The sequence below is a fragment of the Micropterus salmoides genome, unplaced genomic scaffold (assembly GCF_014851395.1).
Source record: "Micropterus salmoides isolate LMB-PRFRI ecotype aquatic unplaced genomic scaffold, ASM1485139v1 Ms_hic_scaffold_16, whole genome shotgun sequence".
Lineage (NCBI taxonomy): Eukaryota > Metazoa > Chordata > Actinopteri > Centrarchiformes > Centrarchidae > Micropterus > Micropterus salmoides.
In genome coordinates, this window is record NW_024040707.1 from 23241918 (window position 1) to 23264598 (window position 22681).

The following is a 22681-nucleotide window of genomic DNA, read 5'->3' on the forward strand; positions in this document are numbered from 1 at the left end:
TTTCAATAATTTCAATTGTTCTTAGGTGTTGATCTCCGAGGGTCTGGGGAAATACGCCAGGGACCCCAAGTTTGTGTCAGTGACCAAACATGAAATTGCAGACGCCTGCGAGATGACCATCGATGAGATGGACAGCGCTGCTAGTAACCTCCTGAATGGGAGTATGGATAACAGCAACACTGTGGGAACGGGGAAAGTCAGCTCGGACCCACATGCCACCGCACTTCTTAGAGACAACATTATCCGTGACTACAGTGATGAGGAGCCGTACGTGGCTGTGAAATGCGAGGAGGACCTAACAGATGAGATGATATGCATCACGTCGCTATAGCAGCGGCTCACACTGGATTATTTAGGTTTTTTTCAATTGAATTTCGACTCCTATTCCACAGTGAAGTGATGTCTCTGTTCAAGGGAATCCTGCTGCAGAAAATATAAAACACGGATGGATAAGAGAACAAAGTGCCTTGTTTTCTCTTTCTGTGGAGTGGAAACGTAGGAGAGGTTAGAGAAATGGATGGATTCATGAAAGACCTGAGATACATTCAGCAAATATTGAAACCAGAGAGAATCACCTGCCATTTAGCAGGAATTCGGGATACTCCCTGGAGGTTGTTTTCCATTTACTTTATTATTAACAGTAATTTCATACAGCAGAATAACCTGGCAGCTTCACCAAGCCGGCCCAAAGCTCATATGTTAGTTTGTCCAACAGCAGCTGAAAGCCGGACAGTTTGACATACGGTAATGGTGATGTGATAACAGTTACGTTAGATGTGCAGTATGTAAGCGCTTGGTTATTCATAAATTTTTTTATTGTTTTGGCACTTTACTGCAGCACATAAAATGAAATTAAAATAAAACAGCAATGGCTTTAATTTGTGGGTGTTTGCAGCATAGTGGGTGATCAATGTTGGGATTGTGTCAGTGTTCTTCTGCACTGTCCTAACATAGTGTGACCTTGAGTCCTACACTGCTCACTCAATATGAAGAGGCAATCCAACAGAAAACATGTCTCTGACACTTACAGACTGCACTGAATGAAATGTGTCAGTCAGTGAGTGCTGCAATCTGGTGGAGTGTTGGAGGGCGTCACATTGATGTCTCAAAGAGTGACGCTGGCTTTGCAAAGCTGCATTTGTCCTGCTTCAAAATGTCTTTGGCTATCCAATGATTCCAAGACTCCCTGTATTCAGCTGCGTTTCATTTCATGTATATATGTGTGATTTTAACCTTTAGTGGTCATCTGCCACTGGTTATCTACATTACAGTCTGGCCTCCACAACTCAAATAATACATAAAATGTGCTACAAACATATATATTATATATTTTTTGTTAATGTATTTCAGCTAATCTCAGTGCAGACTGATGATCAGGCTGACCAAAGCCATCACAGCCAGCAGGTATGACTCCAGGAGCTGCTTGGGGTTCACAGTAGATGGTTTCAGGGTTAAACGCTACTTGTGTACGTGTCTCAGTACTTGACTTGAAAAGGAAACGACATATCAACGAAAAAAAATACTTTGTCCTCAGGCATATCTCTCTGTTTCTTGTGCTTGCTGATATGACACACAAAAGAACTTACCATAAGCCCTTCCCCCTTTACACCAACTAAAGAGACACTGACAGAAATTTTACTTGATTACTTTAAATACGCTGAAAGTAAAGGAAAATTTAGGATGATAATGTCCCAGACTTGTTTCTATAGTGATCTTTAACTTTTATCAAAGCCCCTTGAAAACTGTGAGACCATTTCATTGTTAAAAACTCAGAATATGCAATGATTGACTTTACTCAGACCTGCTTTAGAGTATTTGAACAAGAATTTATGAAAATAAAACTGCCTGAACGTTCATGCTTTGACAATGTAAGAAGACTTACATGTATAGTAATATTTCTGTATGGCACATACAAAATGATGGTGTGTCACACAGTCTTACCAGTCTGATATGTGAAACTGCTGCATGACACTTCAACTACTAATATGTTTTACCCATCTGTGACCAATCCTGAAAAGGAAACATGATGCAGAGATTCCTGCCTCATAGCTGAAGTCATCATGACATTATCGTCTGTCTGATGTTAGTCTCGAGTCATGTTTAGCGCAGTCTTTTACTGCGTCAACAGCTGGAAAGTTTTGCTTTAGGCAACTTAAGTTCTGTCAATTGCACCTCACATTTGATGGGTTGCATCTGCTATAATTAAGTGGAGTTTCTCACAGGCATCTGAGCGCTTGTTTAATGGTGAGGCAGATGACAAAAGGAGATCTTAAACACAAAGGTCTGACATATATTTGCTGTTTGTCACTATCTACATAGTGTATATTTACGCCACAACAGAAAAGGAAACTATTTTTTTTTTTCCTGACAATATATAAATTCAGTGTATTGTTGGGTGTATATAATGTGTTCTATGAATGAAATGATTTATGTTAGCTGTTGCCTTTTTGGTGTACGATTTATTTTTGTTCCAACACCAGTTTGAGTGCACAAGATGTGCAGAACAGCGGCTGTGTGTGAAGGGAGAACTTCACTACCTGCTCGTAGATAAAAACACTGAAGAGAGGCAACATTTCTCACCTGCTGCTCTTCACATTTGCTCCACTACTGACCTGTGTTTGTCTACCAATGCCAATTGTAACAACGTCTTCAGGTCAACTTTTACAAACCAACTCTAGTATCGTGGCAGGGCACTCTTGTTTTTCCTTTTTTTTCCTCAGTCTAAACACTGTTGCCAGGGCAACTTGTTTGTTCTGTGCAGTCAAAGGGCTCCTTCAGATTCAAAACCAAAACAAGGGATCATTAAGTGCATTTACACGCACGTCAATATTCAAATATTATTCCAGATACAACCATGTCTTTCCATTTTGAAGTTTTTGTAGTGTCACCATTTCTGGTGACATACGTTGAAAGGACAGTTTGCTGCTGTTGTGTTCTTGCATACAGATGATACTGATATACAGATTAATTTAACCTACATTGGGATATAAGCTAATATCTGGAATATGTACTGTAAATTCACTCAATCCTTCTTCTCTCCAGAAGATTCACATATTTACAGGTTTTAATGGCCAAAACAGCTGATAAATATGACTTATGCATTTTCTAATTGCATGAAAATCCGTGTTTAATTAAGATTTTGAACAATTCTTATTACCTCTGTAACTATCCAGGTGTTGGTTAACGTGTCAGGGAAACTGTGGCAAAGCCTGCATTTGCACAAAAGGGAAAAAAAGTTCTTTGAAGTAGTAATAATGTAAAAGCTTTTTGTGTTAATCATTTTCTACAGTGATCTGATTGGCCATGATTCAGTCACTGGTTATGATTGGTTAATGGTTATCAGAGACTCGCACCTCCGAAAACTCCAAAGACAGAAAAGTCAGAAAATCAGGTGATTACAGGATTATACTAATTACAGGATCAAAACCAATTTTTAATTAAAAAATGAATCAGTCAATTAGTGCTATCATTGATTGGTTTCACAAACATCACTGTTTTAAAACAATCTAAACTGACTGACCAATACTGCACGACATTGTACAGTCCAGATTTACCATGAGTCCCTGTGGCTCACAACATGTCAGAAAAAGTAATAGTAATCTTTTTTTCACACTACAACTACCCAAATACATCAAAACTTTTATCAGAGGAAACAGAGTGACAAAAAACAACACAAAGCTTTGTTGTGCAACTGACAGCTTTATTTTATTTTTGTACTGTTCCACTGCTTTACAGATGTCTATGGAATGACAACAACATATACAATCTGTACAGTGTTTGTAAAAAGTAAGTGATTAACTTGAAAATTTCTGCTTTCTATCCATTTGTTGTTTAGAAATTTAAAAATATAGCTCTATCTACTTTGTAGCATCAGTACTAGTACCTTATAGATTTTGTACCAAACAAGAACCCTGTTTTGTACATTTGAATTATTGCCTGAAATGAACCTGCTGAGGAATTTTGTATGGTTCACTGAATAAAGTCACACGGACATGGACTGGACAGTTTGAAGTGTTTGTTTACAATCAAGAAAAAAACACACACACAGTTTATGTTGTAAAGATTTTCACAACAATTTTCCCTTTGCTATGCACGTATCATGATTTAAACTTTAAAGTAATATTGTACAACAATGCAATGTAAACAATAATTATCATACTTAATAGCATAGTGCAAATTATAGTTCATTCTAACACCTAGCTGTTTCCATTAGAGCTCAATGTGAATTTAATCTAAATCAACACTTCATATATGGATTTGAGAAAGATTTACAGTGAAGCTAATTCTAAAATCTAAACACCACACATCAGTCCTAGCCAGACCAAATCACATCATCAGTCACATACTGTATATACAGTAATTCACATTGATATCAGAACGTAAGGATCTTACAGGCACCAACAGCCTCTGATGAGTTATCACAGTCATCTTCAAAAGCTTCTCTGTAAATATCCACAATACATTTAGAGAAATATGATATACACTGAAAATGTGTTAGTTTTAGTGTAGTTTAGTTTTTAGAGTATATTTTATATAAAGAGTAGTTTAACACAAGGTCTATATTAGAGCTACAACGATTAGTCACCGTAATCGACGATGTTGATTATAAAAATTCGTCGATGTGAAATTTAATTGTCGACGCGTCATTACAAACATGCCGTTTAAGGGCGAGACAGCAATCTTCTTATTAAGAACATTTCTGGTTGTTCATTTCTAACTGCATTGCACTACAGGAAGTGCTGGGGGCAGCTTCCACTGTCTGCCATGACTGCTTGACTGTAAGACTACTGACGAAAAAGAAGCATTCATGCGAGAAGCGGGAAGCAATGGAGAAATAGATCAGGTTTTTGTTTTTACAAGTTTTGTATGTTATTTAATCACTAAATACACTTTTGAGAGGTTTTGAGACAAGAACTTGAGACAAGAAATATTATTTTGTACCGCTGTCGTTACAATCTGAGTATTGGTTTAACATTTTAAAGTAAATCAAGGAACATCTGGCTGGTGATGTAGCCTACAAAAAAGTCTCCTCATTATGCTGTGAACGCTTCCTGACCAACATGTACCCTTTACTCGGGTCCTAAATGGTGTCTGCTGACTTCAGGTAGGTACACCCTGGACAGGCCTTTGAGCAGCCTCTCCATAATTCTTTGCATTCTTGGTTTTGAGGTCGTGTGGATGATGCTGGTTAAGAGAACGCCCTTTTTCAGTTTAGTTATCAGTGAATTACAGGAGTATCATCTTGTCTTCCTCCCTATTTTCCCCCTGGCGCTGACACTGGTGTTCATTCTGAATAGTAAACCTTGTTCACTTAATGGTAACATTAGCTAGTTAGGCCGTGTGTTAGAGATCAGTAATTCACTTGAAAGATATTTAATTAGTTAGTTAAATGGTTTAATTAGGGTTAGGGGGTGACAAAAATAATTGTGACTAGTCGAGTAATCAAATAAATAATTAACAGATTAGTCGACTACGAAAATAGTTATTAGTTGCAGCCCTAGTCTATAATACCCAGATTTGATTTGGAAACTGAAAGCTGTGAACTGATACTTGATAGAACAGCAGCAGTAAGGGTACCTTTCCTAGGGAGAACAGGCTTGTACATGTTTCTCTGCTCATATCTGTGGGGGATTTTATCCCTACTGTTGTCTTGACAACAATGCAACAAATAATGGTTTCACCACATAGCACATTAATTTTCTTCCTGTGGGAGTGAAGATTGCAGTCTCACTGCAGACAGATCCTACCACAGTTAAAGTGACTGGTTTTAACCCGGGTACGGAACCAAATTCGAATTCATACTACCAGATTTTTGGGCAAACCCCTTCCAGATTTCTACTAAACTGCCAGTGAAGAGTATTTTCCAAGACCAGGACCTATTAGTTTTAATCTTGATCAGAGCAAATAAAATTCAATTCTGGACCCAAAGCAGTTCTTTCAAAAACGTTAAAATAATCCTAGTGTATCAACTTGAGATGACGGCATCTGGAATTTACAAGCGTATTTATGTCAGCCTGGAGATCTGGCTCCAACAAACTGTGTTTTATGAGAAGAGGCTAAATGATTCTTTTCTATTTACTACAAGTGGAATTGAACATGCTCTTTTTTATTTTTCCTCGCTGATTTAAAATGCGTGCAACATACCAAACCAATATTTTGTCAAACTGTTTAATCTGCAACTTTTCAGGAAGGAAGAAGAACGTAACCTGGGTGACAACTGATCTTAACAGACAAAACAAACTGCATGACACCCAGTTTGCTTATCATCAGTCAGACAACAAGAGCAATGATCACTCATAACTTTGGCTGCTGAATATCTGATGAAGAAACACAATCTAGGACGGGCTGTGGTGGTGTTAAAAAAAATTTTCTAGTCAAAATGAATAGGGGCAAAAGCAATTGCAAAATTGTGGTGGTGACGGGTGTCAAATCTTCCTTTTAAAAAGCATTATGCTCTGTGGAATTTCACTTGAACCTCAGAGTCGATAATCTCAGGATAATAGAGTGTGGTTGAAATGTTATAGAAGCATTGTTAGTGTTAATGAGAAGGAGGCACACACACACACACACACACACACACACACACACTCTGCTACAGTGTGAGGAGACAACCCAGTTAACCTGAACAAAAGGTTGGTTTTAGTCATTGAAATCTCACTAACTGCAGAGCGGAGGAAACCATTCTTTTATATATGGGAGGTTGTGGCTTAGGAGGTAAAGCAGCAAAAATATGGCCTTGAATTTAGGTTGCGCTTTCTACACATCTAACACTGATATAATATATTGTGTGCAAATCAGTTGAGTTAACAACACAACACGCTCAAATTTTTAAATTTACAATATCAGACCAAGGGCAAAATGATCAGCTGTTGGTGCGTAATGACTGATTATGCTGTGAACGCTTCCTGACCAACACGTACCCTTTAATCGGGTCCTAAATGGTGTCTGCCGTTATTCCTCTCATTAACGCTGTTCATCTCTGCGTGTCGAGTGTTGGCGGTCGGTACACGGGAACCCCTGGGTCGACAAGAGGAGGGCGACCTCTGATGATGTCAGCAGCCTTCTCTGCCATCATGATGGTTGGCCCGTTGAGGTTGCCGCTGACGATGCTGGGCATGATGGAGGCGTCAACCACACGCAGCCGCTCCAGACCCAGGACACGCGTGTTGGGGTCAACGACCGCCATCGGGTCATTTGGCGAGCCCATCTTGCAGGTGCAGGACGGGTGGTAGGCACTATCAGCTTTCCGGCGGACAAAAGCGTCAATGTCGGCATCAGATTGGACCTGAGGACCGGGCAGGACTTCGGGACCACGGAAAGGATTGAAAGCCTTCTGGGCAAATATCTCTCTGGAGAGTTTGACACACTCCCTGAACTCCCACACATCAATATCTGAGAGAAGACAGAGAAGATGATAATCTAAAATCAGAAAGAGTGAAGTTCTTTGAACCTTTGATGGATTTGGTACTTACTACAGTGACAGAATCTTACCAGTGGAGAGATAGTTTGGCTGCACAACTGGGTGCTCGGAAGGGTTGGCGCTCTTCAGCTTTATCCAGCCGATACTTGTGCTTCTCATTGGTCCAACATGAACCTACAACACAAACTTGTTTCAGAGGTATGTTTTATATTCGTTGTTGCATGCCATATTTGCTGTTCTGTTAGAATTCCTGGTCTTCATAACATATAAATTACAGTGTAGTCACACTAAGAAGGTATGGCTGCACAGCCAGAATGGAGAGGAGAGGAAGAATGATTACAGCGACCTGTAAAGTTTTCATCGTATGCATGGCCAGTTGCTTCAGTTTATGCCTCACATGTGTTACCATTACATTCCAGTCCTTTTTTCTGACGAATAAATGCCCAGTGATCTTTTAAAGACCCAGAAGGTTGTTTAACAAAACTTAATAAGATATTTCCAGAATCCTCAAAGACTATAACCACCTGGATGAAAAAAAAAAACTGTCTGCTGCATTAAAAAAAACAACTAATTTCTCAAGTTGCCACTATATTTCCTAAACAGGTAGCCGGGAATGACACATAAACATAAAATTAAATAATACAATGCAACATTAAAGAAGAGTATTTGAGAATACCAAAAAGCACCAGTGACTTTAATTAAAAGACCTTCTGGGTTTTTCAAAAATCACCAGGTAGAAAAACTGATGCTTAGCTCTGTGACTTGAATGTAATAGTAATAAATGTGGCACACACTGGGGCTAGTATTGCATGCGAGTATTGTTTTAAGATAGACAGCCATTGCAGGCGATCTACTGGAACAATTCCAAAACGTTTTGTACCCATGAGTCGTTTAGTCCCCAGAATTTATAAAAAAGAATAGGGCCCATTTCCAATATTATAGGACTTGGTATTCATGGAACCTGCACACATTAACTCGTGAATCAAACACAAATAACCTGATAACCATGAATTTTGCTGACATTTCCCTGTGGACAATTCCAACATAAAAGATGTATGGCGCAAATGGGATTCTTTATTTATTCCTGGTTGGTACACTTCGCTTAACAACGCTATAAATAACATCACTAGGTCAATTCTCAGGAAATTTCTAGGCAGCTTCTGTTAGCTGGAAGTACACTTCCATGGAAAACCACAGCTGTGTTGTTAGCTTATCCATAATGATTAATAGTGGGGTAGTTTCAGCATATTCAGATGTGTTTGTATATAAATCACTTGTCCTTTCCCTGTGGAATAAAACAAAACCATAATCATACATTGTGAAAGCTGCCACACTCACACACCATGTCAAGTTAAACTCAAACCAGCTGTGTATAAATGACACTTTCAGATTAAACTCCCATCATGTTCCACCTGCACAAAAAAACAGCCGCTCTTTCTGACAGTACAAGAGCCACACACACCTGATACGCTTCTAGCTTGGAGGCAACTCGTCCGTGGTCGATAACCTGTGAGGGCAGGAAGTGAAACTGGATGTCTGGATGTGTGACGTGTGGTCGACTGCGTATGAACCCTCCACTCTCCATATGGGCTGTTGCTCCGTAACCTAGGGAGTGATCGTCATGGTAAATGAGAAAGTGGAACACTGTGTTACCACACTGAAGACCAGATGCCAGACACTTTGGTGTTGTATTGTTGCATTGTGATATCCCTGTCTTTGGTTGACTTGGTGTGTTTGATGAGTGTATGTTTTATTTGTATATATTATATACTATATATTTTGCAGCGGCGGCTTACCATACCAGAATTATTGCTACAGCTGCCCCAGAATTTTGTGAATTCGCAATTCACGACTCTGCGGACCTGAACTCATACTAACAGCTGTCTACGCTCTCTCCACTTGGAGGATGAGCAACTGGAACAGTGAGAGGACAGGTCATGACAACCAAATAAACTACAGTGCGAGTACAGCTTTTCTCCTCAGGCAGAGTGACAAACAGGGCAGAGCACAGCCGGACTGGCCATGAGGAGCACTGGGAGAAAAACTGATGGGCCGGTTGCTCTGTGGGCCACTTGAGCAGCCATTTATACAAAATCAAGAACGGGAGAGATGCATCGTCAGCCCACTTTGATTTTGCACCAGCCCACTTGGCTGGCTCTTTAGCTGTTTCAGGTTACTTTTGTTGAAACAACCCTTTCTTTTTTCTTGAATGTACCAATCACAGCCTGCATGAGGCGGGACATTTAGGAAATCATGGCATGCTACAGTAAACTTTGAAAATGTTCACTCTCATGCATGAAAGGCTATGATTATTGACTAGTTAGTACAAAACAGAGACTTTTATAGGCTCAAAGAAAGTTTTAAAAATATAAAACTTCGATGGATCAACTATGAATCATAACATAAACCTCATAAATAGTCATAATTGGCCTTGTTTGCAGTCCGAGGTGTACTATCCAGTAGTGCACACCCTGGGGTTGACTAATTCCTTGCATCTGGCTGGTTATTGATTTAGGGAGTAAAACAGCTGAGTTATATTTGACATTCAAAAAATGTCTAATCATCTGATTAGACTGCGGAAAACCATGCTGTGAATAGTTGCATGTTAATGAGGAATAAGTTTTCTTCAAACAAGATACAGAGTTTGGCCATTTACATTAACCCCTACCTGTCCATACCAGGTATTTCCTGTATTTGTAAGATTCAGTGAGACTTACTGAAAGGCAGATGATCTGTTCAGAGATATATTTCCACATAAATTCACTATTTTTGTAGAACATTTGGAAGAATGTGTGTGTCCAATGCATGCATAGGTGCCTTCGGTTACCAGTAAACCGAGTGAGCCACTCCAGGCCTATCTTGACCATTTGGAAAGGTTTCTGAGCCTTGAAAAGGGTGATGGGCTGAGTGCACTGCTGCTGGACGTACAGCTCCAAATGATCCTGCAGGTTACTGCCAACACCTGAAAGACAAAGAGAGGCATGAACGCCAGTCATTATAATACAATGCACTCCAGAGCTGGTCTGTTTGTAAGCATGACACGGAGGGGAAATTGTATGACTCTATCAGTGTTTGATGTGTTTAATGTGTTCATGTGCTTAGTCTAAAAAAATTCCATTTCATTTTTTAAATGCTTACATGGGTAAAACACATCTCCTAGTGCGCAAAATGTACCTGGTAAGTGCTGAACCACAGGGATGTCGAGTTGTTTCAGGTCATCTGCGTTTCCCACACCAGACAGCATGAGAAGCTGAGGGGAGTTGATGGATCCTCCGCTCAATATCACCTCTTTATCTGCAAACACCTGAAGAGAGACCAGAAAAACTGATGAGTGAATCACTGAACAAGATTAAGAGTCTACAGCCAGAGTAGCAGCTCTGTGGTTAGGCACAGCAATGCTTTGAGATTAATGGCAACGTGAGTATGCTAACATGCTCACAATGGCAATTACAGGACAGAAAAAATGATCAGCTCAAATAACTTGACTGATTTTCTGAGTGAACAGTCTGACCTGCTAGCGGTGGTAGATGAAAAGTAAGTGGATTACCAAAGTCGTTAGTATTCATCCTCTGAGCAACATCAAAATCTCTACCAAATTTTATGGCAATCCATTCAAAATTGTCAAGATAATTCACCAAAACCCAAAAATATCAACACATTCACCCAGGACATTCACCCAATGGGGACCATTAATGTCTGTACACAATGAAAGGCCAATCCATCCAATAGTTGTTGAGATATATCAGTCTGAACCAAAATGTTGGACCAGCCGGCCAGGGCTACGCAACGAGCATGGCTAAAATGGAATCTACATTCAATAAGACATGAGTAAGTGAAATAATAAATAAAAAGGTTTGGTGAGGAATGTTTGTCTTACTCAAGACTTTCTTTAATATCTTTTAAAATTCTATCGGTCTTACCCTTTTCTTTTGTCCACTCTGTGTGTATTCCACTCCCACGGCGCGGTTGCCATCAAACAGAATCTTGGTGGTCAGACAGCGCACCTCGGCCTTCAGGTTGGGTCGACCCAGGACGGGTCTCAGGTAGGCACTGGCTGTGCTCCACCTTTTTCCTGGACAGATTTGGGCAGTGAGATTTAGACAATATTAAAGGGTTGGTTCATAAAAGATAGAAATAGAATAGTAGAAATGGTGCATTGAAATTACAAGTGTTCTCAGTGATTATTTGTTAATTATTTACATTTCATATAGTTATAGTACTTCCTTGAACCTTCATAAATGGTCATGTCCATCCAGCCCAGGCCCTCCTGTTGGTATCCGTTCATGTCATCAGTGAAGGGGTATCCTGCCTGCTGTCCCGCCTCAATAAAAGCCCTGTGAAGGGGATGGTTGGTCTTCCCTCTAGACACATGAAGAGGTCCACTCCCTCCCCGGTACCTACAGTTTACACGAGAAACACAAATTGAATGTGTCACAAAGATGACAACAGTACCATTTTAAAATGCAACATATCTATTTGTGGAAATCACATTCAATGATCAATATTGTAAAGATATTAATAGTTTTATTATCAGCAGTGCTACCTTTAAATAGACAGTTTTGTAAATGTAGTTATCAGATAATTCAGGACATGAACGAAAAACATAAATGTGCTGAGATCCTTCTACCTGCATATATTTAGTGAAACAATCTTTATATTTTTAAAATCTATCAGATCAAAACCATTTCCAGAGCTGTTTACATATGAACATTTTAAACATAAAAATATAAGAATGTGACAATGTGCTCACTGGGACTGACTTAACCTGAACCTGCATGTAAGCTACTGTAGCTGTATAATGCTAGTTGATTCAGGCAAAAAGGCCTTTTCATTGGTGACTAAGATCTTGTCTAATGTGAAGCAGTTTGTGCCTAAACAATTCCTGAATCCTGAAAACAATCGAGCTTGACATTGACATTATATGTTTGTCTTGCTGCTAAGTGTAAACACAAAGAAACTGACAGTAGAAGCATTACATTAATTTAACGCTGCAGGATAAGCTTCCCATGGAGGCATGGCATGATAAGGTTCTATTACAGTACATGGTATCAGAATCAGCTTTATTTGCCAGGTACGTGTACACCTACGAGGAATTTGACTCAGGATTGTGCATTGCTCACGGTGCCCTTACTTATACAATAATAATACAATAATAAAATCACACACAGGCTACAATACAGAGAACACACTATAAACAAAAACAATATAGACAGATAGTACATGGTACAGATGGTACAGAACACAGTCAGAATATTGTATTGTACAGAATTCACTATAACTATATCACTTCCGACCGGTGATTCACAGAAGTATTTATTATCCTTTTGATCTACCTTCCTTATTTGCATGTTTCCTACGTTCCCATTTTCTTGTGCTGAAATTAGAGTGGTGACACACTGCAATTAACCTGTGATGTGGCCAGTTTCAGCATGATAAGATCTTCGCTGTGTCACTGCATTTCCGAGCATTTTAATATGTGAGCTGCCATCTCCCTTTTTCATTTGCATGTTTCCTGACTTCCCAATTTCTTGTGCTGACACGATATTGGTGACGCACGCGCCAGGTTCTGCATTAGATCTTCACTGTGTCACTGCACATTTACAAGCATTGGACAGAAGGTACTCCAAGATGAAAAATCCAGATTTTTTTTGTTAGGTACCTGTTTTCTCCCAGCTCATGATGCTGAGCCTTCTTGAAGTAAGGCAAACAGTGTTCATAATCCCAGCCCTCGGCCCCCTCTCTCTGCCAGCGGTTGTAGTCTTCAGCGTGTCCGCGGATGTACACCATGGCGTTGAGGGAAGAGGAGCCGCCCCAGACACGGCCCCTCGGCCAGTACATCACCCGGTTGTCCATGTGAGTCTGAGGTAAAGTGTGGTAGTACCAGTTATACCTGACAAGAAAAGGAAATACAGCATGCCATCAAAATGGAACTGATCTGTCTGTATAATAATGTTATTAAACTGAGTCTGATATCACTCTGATATCCTGGACTAATAAGTTGCACCACTGGGATGACATGGATGAGTCATTTGTTAAAAACATCAGTATATCCACTTAATTTGTGGCTTTAATAGTCTAAAATAACAATAAATCATACATTTGCCTTTTTGTTTATTTCTAAACTCAGTAATCATATTTACATAAACTGTTACTTGAGTAAACTGTATGATAGTTAGCATTGTATAGTGCAGTTTTGGAGGATTGGCGTGTTGGTAAAAAGTCACATCAAGTCAATATGTTACACGTTTTCTACATTTGTATTAAAGTAATTTATGTTTGCACACACACACACAGAAATAGTGTAGTGCGTAGTAATGGATGACATACACTAGCAAGCAAAACAGTTTTATATATCTGCACTGCAATGATTAAACTACTGTACTTGTCATCACAGAGGTTGTAGGTCAGCGCAGCAGGCATGTGGATCTTCCATGACAGTCGTATGCTGCCTAGCAACCTGTCCTTAGGTCCAGCCTCCAGCAGCAGCACAGACTCATGGGCATCCTCGCTGAGGCGGTTGGCAAGAACGCAGCCCGCTGACCCCGCTCCAACAATGACATAACTGTAGGACGGTGTTTTCCGATTGGCTGTAGGTGATGATGAAGCAGATGTTGCACTAAAGCATCTGTAATGCTTTAAGGAACAGGAGCAGGATAACGACTGGCCCATGTTTCTGGTCCTGGAGACAAACTCTGGCAAACAGGTAAGCCTGTAATTGCCATCACTCATAAATCTCCCTCGATTAGTGGTCAGAACTCGTCTGGCTCCAGCTTGGCCTAATGTGGCCAAAGACAACATCCTGGTTCCTGGAGGGTTTTCTTCATTCACTGTAAATCACAACAACACACATTAAGCTGGAACTGAAACTAGTAACTACTAGTGCACTGCCCTGCTAAGTATGCCAATTATGGATTAGACCTTTTGCATTTTATTAGTTATTACTTAAGCCACACCCTATCCTTTGTTATATTCTCCACTCATACTTTTAATAACCAGCAGTTAAGTGAACAACTAGAAATGCCTGAACTGGAGCCCCTGTTAATTGTCAGGGTTCACTCACTGCTGTTGAGGAGCAAAGTTTATGTTTCTCTCTGAACTTCTGATGAAGTACCAAATGCTTAAACTTATTTTGGGCAAATCCATTGTGTGTCTCAACCACTCAGCTCCTCTGTGCTGCAGTCTCACTTTGTGATTTAGCCTGATAGGTTTGGAGAAATAACAACTGTACATGATCTTCAAATAAAAAACAAGATTTACAAATGTGTAAAATGATTTCTGCGTAATTTTGGGCATCACAAATGTTACATATGATACATATTAACATATATGAAATTCAACTTCACATATCTTTTTTGCTTTCAGCTTCCTGTGTATACAAATGTCTCAGAACACAAAAAGACGAGGAGGGAAACACACCCAATTGAACAACAGGGTATACCAGTGGTTTTCTTGTCAGGTTCGGCTCCTGCTGTAACCACCATTCAGGCCCCTTAGGCCAGTCTGAGGTTTATGTTTTATGATGAAATGCCGATTTCGCAACCACAACTTAGCTTATCTGTGCAAAGGTCTTGGGTCAGTAATAGGCCTGTAGATGCATTTGTGTTTGATTAAAACACATTTCAAATATTTCAAACGCTTTAAAGGGTGTTTGAATTGTAACGTTATTTCAAACATCGTTAGAGTGACCGTGTTGGTCTTGATCGCTGTTTATGTCGTCTGCAGTGTCCAGCAGGAAGAGGAAACTTTACAGTGCGTGTGTGCACAATGTAACTTTGCAAACTAAGTTACGTGTAAGTTAGAGCGAGAGGGTGCCGGAGTAGTTAATGCAAACATAACTGAAAGAAGGACACTGAGCGGTTGCATTTAGCAGCAGAAAATAGCGGAACTTACCTGTCACTGTTCTCTGTACTGTAAAGTAGCGATGTGTCGCCGCGGACGAGTCGGCTGTATGAGTCGGCTCCTTTAAGTGAACAAAGGGAGTCCCCTCCCCCACACTCCCCCTCCCGGAATCAGAATCAGATTCAGAATCAGCTTTATTGCCAGGTACATTTTCACACATGAGGAATTTGCCTTGGTATAAATTGGTGTTTACAGTACACATGAACATAAGGAGGAACATTAAGGACAGAAAATAAGCATAGAAAAACCAGTTTTGCTAGTTATTGTTGAGATATCCCACTATTTAACCATCACTATGAGATAAGACATTGTATTCCAGAGAAGCCTGCATATTTATTTCTTGCAATGTTAATTATGTAACATTGACAAGCCCAAGAGGCAGGCTCCTGAATGAAGAGCCGTTTGAAGAGCCAGCTCTCGGAAAGTAAAGAGCCGCTTCACAGAGCCGTGATCAGTACGCCCATACTGCTGTGGGCGGGGCTTACTGGACTGTATTTAAAAGTGAACGGAACCAGTGTGTCTGTGAAGAAGTTCACTCAACAAGTGCGACGCAGGCAGGATATTAAGCCCACAGGTAAGTCTTTTTCTTAAGATGCTGTGGATTGTAAAAGTGTATATATGTGTCATTGTTTTTGTGTTTTTTTTATTTCTTATTTTTAATAATTGTTTTTTTTTACTTTTTAGACCAGCCGGATGTTCATTATGTGGGTAGTCACACTGATGTTTTTGTCCCATGTAGCGGCTCAGGCGACCTCAAATGAAACTGTAAGTTATCCACTTTAGCAAGTGAGCCATTCATTGTTTCAGTTACAATTAAAACTACTTTAATTTAATCTGTTTCTGAAATTTCTTTGCAGAAAATGGAGTGTCATGAATTCCATGGTATGTAGTGATTATTCATAACCTGACCTCTAATGAAAGCATTAGTTTAAAAGCTAAAGCCACTACACAAAGGCCAATGTGTTTTTAGCTAGTGACATTATTTTGTACTGTACTTTTATTTTTTTAAGCTTCAGCTTTCTCTTTTGCTTGAAACATCTTTACATGGAACTTAGATTACAGTAAAAAACTAAAATTTCTAAAAGTGGAAACCCCATTACCTCCAAATAAAAACTAATGAATATGCAGTTTTATATTTTATATGCAGGCCAGGGGTAAACAACAGAAGTTTATTTAAAAAACGTACAATTTATAAGGATTTCAGCACATTTTACAATGCCAGAGTTCCAGATTCTTGTGAATATGACTATAATGTTTTGTCCATTGAGAAATCTCTGGTGTCTCAACAGACAGAAAGTACAGTGCACGCCAACAGCTGAATTAATCGTGAACAGTGATAAATCTCAGAGAATAATAATATACAACACTGTCATCATTGTGTGGACAATGAGCACCTATGTTGTCTCCCGTTACAGATTTCCCTCCTGTTGGAAATCAGACTCCATCTGTTCTGGCAAACTTGACAATGGTCCAAGTGACAGTGGAAGGAGACTATATGCTGAACATAAGCTGGGCAATCAACATTGATGGTAGGAGACAACACTTTGTATTTCCACATGGAAACTACTTGATATTGTTGACTTTAAGACAGTTTTATCAAAATAGTTGACTACACACTTAGGACATATTATCTCTGACATTGCATCTTGAGAATTAATAATTATATATATAGTTTAAAAACAAGAATGTGACTTACTGATTGTCTGTTAAAACAACAACAACAGTTGTTAGACCTTTGTTTATCCATTATAGAGGTGTTTTCCCAGGCTCTCTTTAGTTGCCTGACAAACAGGACTTTAGTCTGGTTGACATGATACTGCACTAGACAGAAGGTAAAAACATTTATATTTAAATGTTTAGCTGGTACACACTTGAAATATGAAATAATAAAATAAACAAAGTTGTAAATGTATTATTTCATTATGTAGATGGGATTTTTCACTTCTGTATTAAAGCTCATCTCTTATGGTAACTGGATTTGTTAATGGTTATAAATAAAAATTGGTTCCTGTATTTTAAATGTTGAGTCTGGGAAATCACATATGTTTATGTATGTAAACACATGTTGTGGGATATATAGTTGTGTGGAAGAGTAAACAGGATAAAAAGGAAGGAGAGAAGAAAAGGAAAGGATGATTAGATGGTAAAAAATGGAAGTGGGTAAGATTTGGGAGGTTCCCAGTTCAGTCCCACAGCAACAGAGTAGACGTTCATAAAGATGATCCCAGAGATGGAAATACATTTTGTGTGTGTGTGTGAGCGCTAACAACAATATTAGCAAACAAATTAATTGAAATAAAAAGTTAATCCTGATAAAGAACTGTAATAGCAGTTAACAACAACATTTGCAAACAAGAAAATTGCCAGTTTATTCGTCAGGGCTTATATTTTGAACTCTCATATTTTTGTCTCTCTGCAGCTAGTATTAAATATCTGACAGGCACTCGGATCAGAATTTCAGGGGAATCAGTCTACCACTGTAAATACAACCCACCTTTGGCTGAGACAAACCTCACCGGGTTAAAGCAGGTATAATCAATGGAATCTTGACCCAAATTGATAATGTTTAATCAGTGACTGTCCATGCCGCTTGAGTTTGAAAGACATGTGAGGTTGAAAAGATTAAATTTAATGCTATTATTGTCATCTTTTCGAATCTAGATATGGTTTCACTATTTAGTAGTGAATAAGTCCAGTTATGGCTGTATCTTGGCCCAAGCTTCCAATCTCCCTTTGCCTATTCCGGGGAGCGGCCTCTCTTACAAGAGCGTCGATATTGACATACCTCTCCCAAAACACAGTAAGTACATTTTTAAATTTCTCTACTTTTTTGATACTCAGCAACAAAGTATCAAAAATGCAGAAAAAATGTTTAGTATTTGTGTTAGTTTGCTATCCACACTGTGAGGCATTAATCATCATCACTATGAGTTAAACATATTTAGTTAATAAAGTATCTCCATAACATTTTAACAGCACATAAAAATGAAATACTGCATGTTTAAGGGTTTTTATCAAAACATGAAATGGGTACATTATATGTAAGTGATATAAATGTGTTTTGTAATCTCAATTAAGACAGCTTTGTTGTTTCGCTACAGGCAGCTGGATGTGAAAAGCATTAAAATGTTGAAACTTTTTCTTTGTTTTATTAGCAACTGTTAATCCTTCAACAACTTCTGCAGTTACTGGAGGTGAGCTTGTGCATTTGCTTGAACATGTGTGTGTTTATGTATAAGGTATAAAACTTTATGACAAATATGGTTATTAATCTATCCTGAACAGCACTTTTTAAAGTCCCTTTCAAGAGTAGGACTTCAAGTAAGACTCCACAATTACTTAAAGTGCCACTACTTTGAATACAGTTAATATCTCAATATAATTACATAAAGTAAAGTAAGGAATGTGTTTTTTGTGTATTCGGTTGTCTGTGCAGACTTGGAAGACGAAACTGTCAACCACACCAGCATAGTGGTGGCCATTTTTGGAGGACTGGCTGGTTTGATGATCCTGGGTTCCTGCTACCTAATCTGTAAATACAACACTTTTTAAACACACATTTAGTAGGAAAAGAACATAGGAACCAAAATTGCAGATGATAAATGGTTCATAGATGCTCACCTTAATGCACTCCTCTTCTGTGTGCACCCATTGTTTACCTCATTGCTAAATTTGATTTAAAATGGATTATACCCAAGCCAAATTAACAGGAATGCTCCCCTGTGTGCATGGGCTCAATCATCAATCTTGTACACATACTTTGGGTATGCCCTCGGTCACTTTGCCATTGGACCAAAATATTTAAAGCTTGCTTCCCAAATTATTTACAGTGATCTTTCTGTAACATTTGCAAAGGAGCTTAGCTTTAACTGCTCTACTGGCTAAACGTCTTGGTATCTTGCAATAGAGACCTGCTTCACCACCTAGATGGAGGAAAGAAGTGCTAAAACGTATAAAGCTTGGGCTCGCTACAAGCTTTCCATATAATTTCATAAATCTATATTTAAAATATTTGACACTGTTGCCTGTTGCTAACATCTTCTTTCCAATAATTTCTTACTGCCCAGATAAAAGCTGTGGAGCCAACATTGTCACATCATTGGGTTTCAAAAGGTTGCCTATGTCTCCCGCGGTTCCTGTCCCTGTACTCATAGTGTATCCTGCTGAGAATTCAGCCTTCCAGCAGGCCGTGGCGGCCCTGGCAGAGTTCCTGCAGTGGCATGGTGGCTGCAAGGTGGCTGTCGACATGTGGCAGCAGGGGAAGATCGCGGAGTTGGGGCCAATGCGCTGGCTGGCGGAACAAGTCAAGGCTGCAGACCGAGTGCTCATCGTCTGCACACAGGTAGAGACTGCAAATTTACTTGCTGTTTGACTAAGAATAATTCAAGTGAAGATAATTTGTATTGTTTTATTGGTAATATGATGTCACCTAGTCAACTGGACTCCTGCTGCTTATGTCAAGGACCACATTAACCACATGTGTATGGACAATCCTTGACATTCTGTAGTTGTGCGTTATAGTGAATTAAGGCTAAAATACATTAAACTGGTCATAGTGAGTGACCTTTAATTTGGTAAGAGAAAGGGTCAGATTCACACTTACTTCCAGCTATCAGAAGAAATCAGTATTCACATTAAGTAACTGAATCTAACTCACATTACTGATCTAAACTAAACCTGATTCTGTAATCTTCCCTCAGCACTCCTCACAGCCCAGCCACTCTCCTCCCAACCACATCTCCCCAGAGCCGTCCATCCCAGCAGCAGCTCGTGACCTTTACCCCCTAATTCTCAACATGGTGGCGAGTCATGCAAAGAGTGCAAGCAGCTTGGCTAAGTTCTGGGTGGTGCAGCTGGACAAGCAGCAGGACAAGAGGGACTGTAACCTGGCGCATGAACTGAGGGCCTGCAAGACTTTTTGTTTGATGAAGGACTTTAACAAACTGTGCAGGCGTCTTCATACCCAGAAGCAGGGCAACAAAAAGATATCAGATATGATCTTCGGACCAGGGATTGCCCACAGTGAAAAGAGTTCAGTGAAGTTAAGGGAAGCTGTAGAAATGCTAGGCAGACATCAGGCAAGCATTTTCAGAGGTGTGGAACCACTGAAATCTGTGGTCATCAATCTTTGAACATCTGTAATGAAAATGTTCACTTTGATGGATAAAGAAGATTAGTTAATATCTGGCCCTTTCATTGCTTATTGTTTTCTAAAAGGCATTTATTTATTTTATTTTTTACAGACGAAATAGACCCTAGGGTTACTTTTGTTACCAAAACATTTGCAAGAACACCGGAGGGTAAATATGTGTCTATCAGTATATCTTCTGTGGTTTGCATCACTGCTTACTGTAGCCTATTATATTTATTTGTTGTGTTTATTTCATTTGCAATCCTTAAATTATCAATTAAAGAGAAAGAGGTGGTTTGTAGCAGAACTGATTTTAAAATTCTCTACCAACTAAAACTAAAGCATGCTGCATGGTCTGTTACATTATGTATTCCACTCCCTTAGGATTTTTGTATATGTTTTATTTTTATATTTATGGAATTTTCACCATCCTGTGGAAAATCACTAACCAATTTGTTTTATTGTCAGCACTTTATAGTTTGTATGATTTCTTGATTCCACTAAATGGTGGTCAGATGGGTCTTTTTTATGTGTTCTCCAGTTTCCCCCCACAGTACAGTTAGGACCGGAAGCACTGAGTTGTTTGTAGATGGAAGTGTGTTTTTGTCTGTCTCTTTATGTCAGCCCTGTGATAGACTGGGCAGCTTTCTGGGGTACTCTGCTTCTCTACCAGTGTATGCTAGGGTAGACATAAAAATGTATGGTTGTATGTTGCCCTTCAACTTGTGTAAGAAGTTTTCAATACAATGAGAAATGTCAATAAAAAAAAACAACCCATATTATTATTATTATTATTATTAATATTATTATTATTATAACATTAAAATTCACAGAGAACATGGAGAACTGTTTAGTCCAGTGAAGAAGTCAGTTGATGATACCGGGCTCTCTGCCAAAGCCATAAGCAGCAGCAGCATATACAGCACTATACAGTTACAGTGTATAAATACACAGTTCAAATGATGAGAAGGGTATAATTTGATACGCGGTGTCGACACATTTATTTCATTTGGCATGAAGCATTTGTCAGGGAATGGATTCATGAACTATCCTACTGGGGATAGGCCATGGGGCCCAGTAGACCAGGGGTTTGGTTAAAGTTGGGGATATCCCAAAGACTTCATCTCAATACACACAAAGGTTTCCCTCCTACAGGTGGTTAATGGCTAATGTTAGTAAACTTTAGATATTGTGGTCTAACTTCCATTACTGAGTCAGTTTGCTGACTTTCTGACTGTTCTCTTGTTCTGATATGCTACATTTTAGCACACACACACACACACACACACACACACACACACGCTTTAATAGGCTACTAGCTATCTGAGTTGAGTGAAATCATTATATTTTTATTTGTCCTTTTCCAGTCAAAAATACAGCAGCACTATGCACACCTATGCTACCGTAAACTTACATGAAAATTAGCAAAGCAGTTTAAATCTTTCTGATAGGAAGTAGCTCTGCCTTAAAAAAAACATGGTAGATTTTTCATCATATTACAACCAGGTTATAAAATGAAATGCAGTGTGCACCTCCCTTCTGCTACACAGGCAGCATACAACAATTGTAAAATGGTAAACAGAATTAAACTATATTGCATGGAAAGCTGCAGATGAATTTGATTTAGAATTTCTCAGTCTTATAGCTTGAACGCCACTAGAACGATATATGCTCCCAAAATGCAGGGTTACTTGTGGTTCCTAGAGTCTCCAAAAGTAGAATGGGAGCCAAAACCTTCATGCTGCTTCTCACGTGACGTCACATTCCCAGGAAAACGCTCCCTTGATGCAACTATAACCAGCTGCAGCCTGCAGACCGTGACGGAAGTTGAACTTCCAAATATAGTTTGTTCCAGAACACACTGCGCATAAAACGTGATGACGTTCATCTCGGCTTACGTACATGATAGATCCTAATGCAAACCGTTTTATTCTTTAGAAGCCAACAACAGAACTTTAAATACACTTCTGAGAAGTTTTTAGGCGAGAAATCAACTGTGTAGATTTCGGAGATCGGCAGTTTTACGAAAATTGGCAGCGAATCGAAAATGTGTTTAAACGTTTTCGGAGTTGAGAAGCTCCGCAAGTGCCGACGGGTGTTATATAGCTGCAGTAACGTTACCGGAGGCTGCACAGCGACACAATGGAGGTTAACGGATAGGGTTAACCGGTCGACATGCATATAATCAATAACTTTAGGCACACACCCTGGTTGGGGTAAGAGGAATATAC

The 22681-nt window shown here is 39.3% G+C and overlaps 3 protein-coding genes across 5 annotated transcripts in view; 2 read left to right on the forward strand and 1 right to left on the reverse strand.

Moving 5' to 3' along the window:
* The window catches only part of cacna1db (calcium channel, voltage-dependent, L type, alpha 1D subunit, b), a 103068-nt gene extending 99066 nt beyond the window's left edge, over positions 1-4002 (forward strand). The window contains exon 47 of the mRNA XM_038722976.1: positions 26-4002. Coding sequence (XP_038578904.1) covers positions 26-331 — 306 coding nt within the window. The 3' untranslated portion in view covers positions 332-4002. The remainder of the gene's footprint in view (positions 1-25) is intronic.
* On the reverse strand, positions 3680-15397 carry chdh (choline dehydrogenase). 2 transcript variants are annotated; one of them, XM_038722977.1, is made up of 10 exons: positions 15311-15397; positions 13803-14247; positions 13080-13310; positions 11651-11817; positions 11341-11492; positions 10595-10724; positions 10248-10382; positions 8883-9025; positions 7492-7594; positions 3680-7392 (listed from the first exon to the last, which is right to left on the reverse strand). In XM_038722977.1, the coding sequence occupies exons 2-10, from the start codon at positions 14216-14218 to the stop codon at positions 6974-6976; spliced, it is 1896 nt and encodes a 631-aa protein (XP_038578905.1). In that variant the 5' UTR covers positions 14219-14247; positions 15311-15397; the 3' UTR covers positions 3680-6973. The 2 variants fall into 2 exon arrangements, with proteins under 2 accessions (XP_038578905.1, XP_038578906.1); XM_038722978.1 differs by lacking the exon at positions 15311-15397 and adding an exon at positions 14837-15223.
* A 373-nt stretch (positions 15398-15770) lies between these two features.
* On the forward strand, positions 15771-21229 carry LOC119905705. 2 transcript variants are annotated; one of them, XM_038722980.1, is made up of 11 exons: positions 15771-15893; positions 16004-16084; positions 16177-16201; positions 16735-16848; positions 17739-17848; positions 17981-18119; positions 18475-18513; positions 18605-18640; positions 18756-18851; positions 19387-19661; positions 20020-21229. In XM_038722980.1, the coding sequence occupies exons 2-11, from the start codon at positions 16013-16015 to the stop codon at positions 20449-20451; spliced, it is 1338 nt and encodes a 445-aa protein (XP_038578908.1). In that variant the 5' UTR covers positions 15771-15893; positions 16004-16012; the 3' UTR covers positions 20452-21229. The 2 variants fall into 2 exon arrangements, with proteins under 2 accessions (XP_038578908.1, XP_038578909.1); XM_038722981.1 differs by lacking the exon at positions 18605-18640.
* Positions 21230-22681: the final 1452 nt, after the last annotated feature.